The sequence below is a fragment of the Strongylocentrotus purpuratus genome, unplaced genomic scaffold (genome assembly GCF_000002235.5).
Source record: "Strongylocentrotus purpuratus isolate Spur 01 unplaced genomic scaffold, Spur_5.0 spur5_scaffold_6, whole genome shotgun sequence".
NCBI classification, from domain to species: domain Eukaryota; kingdom Metazoa; phylum Echinodermata; class Echinoidea; order Camarodonta; family Strongylocentrotidae; genus Strongylocentrotus; species Strongylocentrotus purpuratus.
In genome coordinates, this window is record NW_022145612.1 from 23,398,628 (window position 1) to 23,407,653 (window position 9,026).

At 36.2% G+C, this 9,026-nt stretch overlaps 1 protein-coding gene across 1 annotated transcript; it reads right to left on the bottom strand.

Moving 5' to 3' along the window:
* Positions 1-4,358: 4,358 nt before the first annotated feature.
* Positions 4,359-8,793, bottom strand: LOC590530 (40S ribosomal protein S23). Its single transcript, XM_030972759.1, has 3 exons — positions 8,739-8,793; positions 5,674-5,960; positions 4,359-4,559 (listed from the first exon to the last, which is right to left on the bottom strand). The coding sequence occupies exons 1-3, from the start codon at positions 8,740-8,742 to the stop codon at positions 4,413-4,415; spliced, it is 438 nt and encodes a 145-aa protein (XP_030828619.1). The 5' UTR covers positions 8,743-8,793; the 3' UTR covers positions 4,359-4,412.
* Between the last annotated feature and the right edge of the window lie 233 nt (positions 8,794-9,026).

The following is a 9,026-nucleotide window of genomic DNA, read 5'->3' on the forward strand; positions in this document are numbered from 1 at the left end:
TAAAAAAGGTGGGGCTTGAAAATGTCTTCAAGTGGGAAAATAACGACTATTAGTTGTCAAATCGACTTTAGGGCTATAGAGCCCAAAAGTAATAGTCTTGATTTTCAGACAATTGTACCGAATGGTCATACGTTTTATGCTGCGCAAAGATTCACTCAGTTTAATCTTGGCCATCACAAGAAGTGGGTTATTGATGTAGACAAATGCTCATGTACCCTTTACAACTCTTTTTATGTATGTTATTACCAAAGAAGAAAAAAAGCCAGTCAGTCACTCAATAGTGTCTGACAGTGAAGTCTAGCAAGTAAACGGGTTTCCTTGCATAATTTGAATATGAGGACACTGCCAACGTTTAAATTTCACAGATAGGACATACATGACATATTCATAATTCCTGCAAAGTTCTACAGAATTTGAGGTTGGCTGCAAAAGGGACATAGTACCTTTAAAGTGCTTTTTTGTTCAATTCATTGGTCAAATTCGCTGTTTGGAACAATGGATTTAATGTTAGACCCAGCATCCTGAACTGTATAGCCTTTGAAATGGTTTAAAACCTGGTTTGATTGATATTTAAGTTTGCAAGAAACCATAGGATGTAACCTGGAAAATAAAGCTTTACAAATTACTCTATAGATTAATGACCTTAATCAGTAAGGTTGTGATGGCTAGACCAATGACACTACATAATAGATTACAAAAGAACTGAAAAGTCTTTAACCCATCTCACTTCTGTATAGGTATTTTCTGTTACAATAAAAGGCCCTATAATACGTACAACCGATTGAGAGGAAGTGGTGTTTTCTTTAACATGTACATTTCTAAGGGGTTTAACTCCCTAGTTAGTAGTAGTCTCATGCTATAAGGCATCGTTAAACAATGTTAAATCTGAAATGCACGGCCCTACATGTTATCAGTGTCTGTGATACGTTGTCATATTGAAGCCCTAAAAAAATTGCGCTTCAAAATGATCAAGAAGTGCCTCAAAAAATGTAAAATTCTTTGAGTGACCGGTTTTACCATACTCGTTTTCCCCAATAGACCGTTATGAAAACCATTAGAAAAACGAAAAATTTGATTTCGATTTCCAATCATAAATACCTCGATAAACAGACAGGCAATCAGCTTGTAAAAGTCATGGGGTTCCTGACTGACTAAAAGGTTTATAATCATCATTGCAGCATGAGCTAAATCCAGGATTTTGTTTCAGAATCTGAGACAAAGTTACCCAATCCCTTTAATGGTCAAATGGACAAATTGGTCTTACTATGTAGACTTTATTGAATACATGACATTTTTTACATACCGGTAATGAAATAATGAAGTCAAGCTCAACCTGCTTGAAAATGGTCCTTATATTTCATTGGTGCAGCTACTAGTACGTGAAAATGGGTAATTGGTGTATTCGGTGAAATAGGAGTGGTTTCATGATTTCATGACAGCTGCAATATTTGTTTTTATTTGAATTCACTGAAATGTAGATTTGGTTATTATTAAATAGTTTCCTTTATTTGTATTTTACTCATTTCAAATTATCTCGGAGGTCACAAGACAATATGACATTGATGAAATATGTTTCAAGATACAATTTTCAAGAAATTATGATTTATATATTATCTTTTATTGCATGTATTGTGAGCTGTGCAACTTTTCTTCAAGAGAATTCATATTTTTATGGCCTGAATGAGAGCATACAAATTATTTGAAAGAGACTCGTGAAAGTTGAAGAATAAATAGGCAACAGACTACAAAGTATTTAGTTTTAATGTCAAGATTGTAATCTGCAATCTGTGATTGGCGAAGCAGTCATGTATGTGGCCAAAATTACTAAAGATGTCACCATTCTGGCAGTCTCATTTCTAGAATGATGCATATTTTCATTAAATGTAAGGAAATAGGTTACCTATAATATGTCATATACATCATGAAAATCAGACGATAGCTACCTGGTATTAGAGGGAATTTTAGAAATATGGGCATTTCATTTTGTGACATCAAATATAATTGCTTGAGTGCCAATGAGAGATCTTAAGTGTTTTTTTTGTAACCTTTGAATGAAATCTAAGTTTCTTTTTCTTCATTAAATATTTTATTAATCTTTTTAACAATGTTTTTTAGGTGTTCTGCTTCCACTTTACACCAAGGCCATTATTCTTTGAGCAGTTATTTACCCTTAAACTCCCCTCTGTCAAAAACAAGATACTACCCCCCTCCCAGTATTTTTAAAAAACTTTTTAAAAATATACCTTGGAAGTTATCCCATTTGACATAAGTCAGGATTCAGTCAAACTTGATGATAATTCATATTTTCATTTTTTTCTCCAGAGATTTCAAGAGTTTAAGTTTGTCATTGTTTCAGTTTCAGGGTACATGTTGTAATGGCTGCTTCACACGAGTAATGCAAAATCAATGTGAAACCTTTTTGGTTCTCGTACAGCATCTTGGTGTACACTTGGTTTAATTTTGCGTCATATCATTTTTAAATGTTAAATATTTGATTAGCAGATACAGTAACTAGAATATGAAGAGGGATTTCAAATATAAAAGGCGATGTCGTGGCACAAAATAAGGTACCTGTAATAAGTAATGAGATTACAAGTCCTGTTCCTATGTACCTACTGCATGCTTAAGTATGGGCAGTCTACTCTTATTACGTTTCTCCAAAAATGGCAATTGTGGGTAGCTGTGGAGGCCTGAAATGATAGTCATCCTGAAGAAAAACTTTACTTTAATTTTATTTGGCTTTCATAGCATGCAGTTTGCTACAACAGTAAAATATTCCCTTTTAACCAAGGGCGGAGGTTATTTATTACTGGCTTAGTCTGTATTACAATGAATAAAGAGTACCACGTTCATGTAGCCATTCTTTTTATCATTTCTCTGTACTTGTAATGATACATTGTATGTACGTGACAAAAATGATTGCCCTTGCATTTTCCATATTTTACTTTGTTCAGCTGTTCTTTTATTGAAATCAATTGTAAAATTCTTAATTGAAGATTCCATTAAAAAACTGTTAGCAGGTGCAATTGTTTTGACCATAAAAGATATTTGTGTAAATTTGCAATATGTCCAAACTCATTTCCTGCCTCTTGCTTCCTCTTGTCTTACGTTAACGGTTATCAGCCTCTAACTCTCCTATCTACATCCATCCCCGTATATAGGGCTATCATTCACCCCTTTCTTGATTTGCAACCTCTCAGCTCCATCTCTTCATCAACCTCCAGCTCTGGAATCCCATTACCTCTTGCTTTCTTCCCGAGACATTGCTACCTCTCTCTTGCATCTCTGTCCCAGCCTCTTGTATCTATTTTCATGTAGATGTACAGTGAAACCTTTGTGAAGGGAACAGTCCCATATTTTGTTATTTCTTTTTTTTTGAATACCTGCTATATTTTGATAAACGGTGAAACCTGTCTATAAAGGGAGACAAGAAAAGTGGTCTTTATTTATGTACAGGTGCTTATAGTACATGTTTCAATGAGAAACCATTTTCAAGGGAAACAAAACGTGGTCTTTGTAGACAGGTGATCGCTAAAGCAGGTCCAACTGTAGCAAGATAATTTCCTTGATTTAAAGAAGGTTGTTATAAAAAGGTTCTACTGTCACCTCTCTATCTTTCACTAGATATCCTTTATTTCCATCTCTGTATCATCAATCTCCACATCCATACCCTCTTTTGACCTCGCTATCTCTCTTGGATCACCTCTAATTTGTTGTGAAAAATTGCAACTTTTCTTTTCCAACTGTGTATCAACCTCCAAGTCTATATTCGTGTTATCTCCGTTTCCATCTGTAGCTACTGCTACCTTCATGCATTTTGTTTCTAGATATTCATTCTCTCCATATCATGTATCAACTTTTACCTCAAAATTCCAATAAATCTGACTTTAATCTAGCTACCTCTGTATCTCTAAAACATTTGTGTAAATATATTTTTTTTGATCTTGCGAACTCTCCCAGCTCTACATGAACTTCAGCCTCCGTATTCCTGCAAGTTTTCTCTTTCTCTTTATATCACTTGTGGAAGGATTTTTCAAATTCACAAGAAGAGTCTCATTATCTCATATATTCATCTTAGGCAGAAGGCTATTATATAGGTAAAATTACATTTAAAAATTATTCAATGAAAAGGGCTTTGAAATGCACCATCAACATGATATACTTCCAATCACATCAAATGTACCATCAACATGATATACTTCCAATCGCATCAAATGTACCATCAACATGATATACTTCCAATCACATCAAATGTACCATCAACATGATATACTTCCAATCACATCAGTTGTTCGCACTTGCAAAACCATGTATGAGCCACCGTGAGACAAAACAAACCCACAAATACGAGACCAATGTTGCCTACATGTACATGATGATTATTTTATTGACAGTAATCCTTGTCAAACCATCTATGACCTGGGACGTTCCTTCTTTCCCTTGAAGAGAGCCCAGAGCGAGACATTGGCAACCTTCACAACCTTGAATCGAACTCCGGGGATATCACCGACGGCATGTCCCTTACGACCGAATCCAGCAACCAACACCTCGTCATTCTCCTGTACAAAAGAAAGCACAAGCGTTTCATTACACAAAGGTATAGCAAAATAATTTGGGTGCAAAACAAAGCAGACAATTTTTGTTGATATTTTTTTTCTTATTATTATTGCATTTTCTTTCTTATGTAAATGTACACGATTCTTTGTCATGATGTCATGTGTTCCCTAATATTTTGAAGCGCCTTGAGCATTTAATTAAAATGGATAATGGCGCTATATAAATCTCATGTATTATTATTATTATTATATGATGTAACTGTCTTGATACAATATTTTGAGGACAAGCACTAATATTTTGATGTATATTTTGAAGAAAATTTACTTTACTGAAAATAACAAATAGAATCAGTTCTCCAAATATTTTTTTTTATTTATGACAGGTAAGCTCTGATTGTTAATTCTTGAAACTAGAGATTTATGGAAAATAAATGGAACATTAATCAAAGCCAACAAATCGTTAAAGGTAATACCAAGTTTTGGGAAAATTTGAAAATTGGGTGGATAATGATTCTTTACAATTTTGGTATATTTGGATGACCCTGGGGATGTATAATAAGCACTAGAAAATTTAGCCCCTAAAACACTTCTGCTTTCGAGAAAAATTGAACATCAAAATTTCAAATAGCGCCTACGACTGTACGATGGAAGCTGCGACCATGAAAATCTCGGAAATTTAATTGTGAAATATAATTTTCAAATGGGAATAGCTAATCGGTCGATTTTAGTCAAGAAACATTGTTTTATAGCTCGACCTTAAGAGGGAGCTATACAACATAACAAGTTTTTTATTTACTATTTCATAACTTTAGACTCGATTTCAACCGCGACAACGATCACTGAATATTGTAGGATCGCATATGCTTCCAATATTTTCATTTGGACCGAATTCATGACTCCATACCAAAACTTTGTATTACCTTAAAGAAAGGACCACATTAACGCACAGACCTTAATTTATTGAGATCACATTATTTCCAATAAGTATATGTCCAGATCCATCACATGCAAATGACATCACCCATCTAAGGCAAGTTATCATTTTGCTAATTATTTGAACTTATCATTTCATAAAAAATGGACTTGTGTGGAGATTATAAAACATCTCTGCACTTGCCTCGATGAAGTTGAGGCAACCGTCATTGGGAACGAAAGCTGTGATCTTCTTGCCGTTCTTGATGAGCTGCACCCTGACACACTTGCGGATAGCAGAGTTGGGCTGCTTAGCCTCCACTCCAACCTTCTCCAGAACAATGCCCTTGGCGTGAGAGGCACCTCCGAACGGGTTGGCCTTTAGAGCAGTACTGGAGTGAGCCTTCTTGTAATCTTTGTCATGCCATCGCTGATCTCGGCGATGGGTGCGCAGCTTGCGAGCTGTCCTAAGACCTCTTGGCTTTCCACTTCCTGATGACAAAATAAGTACAAAAACAATGTTTTAACATTAATAAAACTGAAAACAATTCCTCCATTACCTGAACAATTAGGTCAAAGTAACATTCTTAACAGAAAAAGATTACATTAACCCCTGGCTGACAGTGACAATTAGTACTTGGGACAGTTTTATTGGTAATATTGGTCAGTTTTGGATACAGTAGTAATATCCTATCAACATGTATACATGTATTACTCTTTGGGCCTTGGTGTTAAAAATTGTGTGGTGTAACAAGCCTATAAATGCCCTGTGCATTGTTAATAATCTGGTTTGTTTAGAGCTGCATGTGCCTTCAAATAATTTTTTCTTCTTAAATCTTTTCATTTTCCAGATGGTGGTTTCAAAAACACAAGAGGAATCTGTTGGCAAATCAAAAACCTAATAACAATTTTTTCTCTCATCAACAAACTGGTAATTCTTAGGACTCATTTCATCCATCTTTTTGGCAATTTCTCCACTAACTGAAGCAATTATGGTCCAAAGTCCTCTCCAATCCAATGCAATTTTAAAATGGCATGTGGGATGTGACACTGATATCTATACTCAAAAAATTCTTGTCAGGACTCGGGTAATCCATTATCGTAAAGAGATTCACTGGCAAATCATAAAAATTGATGACATAATTATCGCTGGTCCGAAAATAAGGGCCATCCACATAAACAAGGATCGTCTTCGTAAACGTGAACAGACGTGTCCTAAAAAAAAAGGATCCATCGTCGGCATTTTTGCTAACGATTCTTATTCCCGATCCACGTGATGACGCAAAAAGCGGAATCCATTTTTCGTATTGCCAGTGCTCGGATCGGGAAACCCTACACCCGCAGAGTGCTGTAGAAAACAAATGTCGGCGCTAGTGTAGTTCTGTATCCATTTTTTTTTAGCAGTTTCATATCCATTCTTAGCAAAGAAAATTTAGCCCAATTTTTTGCTAATTTTAATCATAATCATAGACTAGAGTAAAGTACCCGGTAATCGGTCAGCTCTGGTTTTCGGCCAATTGGTTGGATACATGGTAAAATCACTTTAAAATACATCGCATAATAGCATAACACATATCCCACCCATACCATACCATGCCAGTGTCACTGAAGAACCACATTTGCAATGAAAAATATATCCTAAAATATCACATTTTAGCGATGTAATCGGCGGTCCCGCTACCCAAATCTGAAAAATCGAGTTTCTTACGCGTGTATGTAAGAAATATGGGTACCATAAAATGAGCTTTATTTCAAGTATTTTTCAGATATAGAGCCCGATTTTGTGCTGGTCGCAAGCTCAAAAGTATCTCATCGCATGTATTAAATCAATGCAGCCGCACACCGCGACGCACACACGATATGTCTGTCTAATTCAGATTCCAACTTCCGATCACCGCTGTGCCTGTATTCGGCCAGGCGAGCACCCGGGAGCTCCGGCGTGGGATACCTGCTCCGCCCGCTTGTGCTATACATCAGCGCAGAAACGCACGGCGCGCGCGAGCGCTTCCTATTGACTTTGTACATGCGGCCGTAAACTGAAACGCTCGGCCGATAACCGGCTCCAAAACAGTGAAAATTGAAATGAATATTGTCATGGCAATTCGTGATTTTTTTTTTTGGATTCTTTTTTTGTTTAAATAATAATAATATTTGCTTCATGATTTGAACAAGAAATGATAATAAATAGGAAGTAAAGAGTCCAATAAATAGGATTTTGTCTTAAGTGGCCGAAAACCGGGTACTTTACATTTTCCACCTGAATTTGGATCACATCCGACATCGGGAAACCTCCATTTAGGGCTTCGATGTCGACGTCGTCGCTCAGTACCGTTTCTATACGCTATATAGCTTTGCAACTCAAACTGAAGCTATCAGTCCAAAATTATGCAAACTTCTTGTATGGTTTATGGTACTACTAGTACTACTACGCGCATGCACGATACCATAACCCATACAAGAAGTTTGCATAATTTTGGACTGATAGCTAGTTTGAGTTGCAAAGCTGTATAGGCCCTAGCGTAGAGATCGTACTGAGCGACGACGTCGACATCAAAGCCTTAAACGGAGGCTTCCTGATTTTGGATGTGATCCAAATTCAGGTGGAAAATGTGATAGTCTAGATCTAGGCCTAGGCCTAGACCTAGGCCTATATGATTATAATTAGTTATGAAATTAGTAAAAAAAATGGGCTAAATTTCCATTAAAAAATGGATACGTAGCTACACTAGCGCCCAAATGTCAGCAAAAATGTGGACAATCCTTATTTTTTAGGATGCGATTTGTCAGCGTTTATGCGGACGATCCTCATTCTCGGACCAGTTCCCCCTAGCCTAGGCCTTTTGTTTATAGAAAGATTACCATGAATATCACAAGAGTAACTGTTATAAGAATAGACCCAATGGTATATTTCTTGACTCAAAGTTCGATTTAAATCCTTTATCTTATGGGGTAGCAATCATGCTCGTAGACTAGTGTTTAGGGTTGCACATTCATCACACGTCCATATATTTACCGTACGGTATGTATACCGCGCATTCTGCAGGCGCTATGCGTTTATTGCAATGCAAGTTTAGTAAAGCGAATGCAACACACACACATGTCCGGGCATATTCACGCGTCAGTATTCACTTCATTTAATTACATATGGATATTTTCTCATAATATTCAATACACAGATATATTAAAGTGCTATATAAATCTAATTAAATGATAATACTATTGATGTAAAGTGTAAAATTTTGTAATTTTAGGGCACGTGGGATTACTAACCCATGTTGAATGAGGTTTATGCACGTAAAAGACCGATAAACTGTCGATCGCTGAGGGCGGCATTTAATTTTCGATTTACCATTGTGCTAGTCTAGTTTCTAAACACAAATTTGAAAAAGAGAAGAAGAGGAAGAATAATTAAGAAGAGAACTATAAAAAGAAGAAAAGGAAGAAGAAAAACAAATAGAAAAAAGGAGAAGGTCGAGAACAAGAACAAGAACAAGCGAAATAAGAATAAGGATAAAAATGAGGGGGAGGAGGACGGGTAGGTGCGGATCGAGAAAAGAA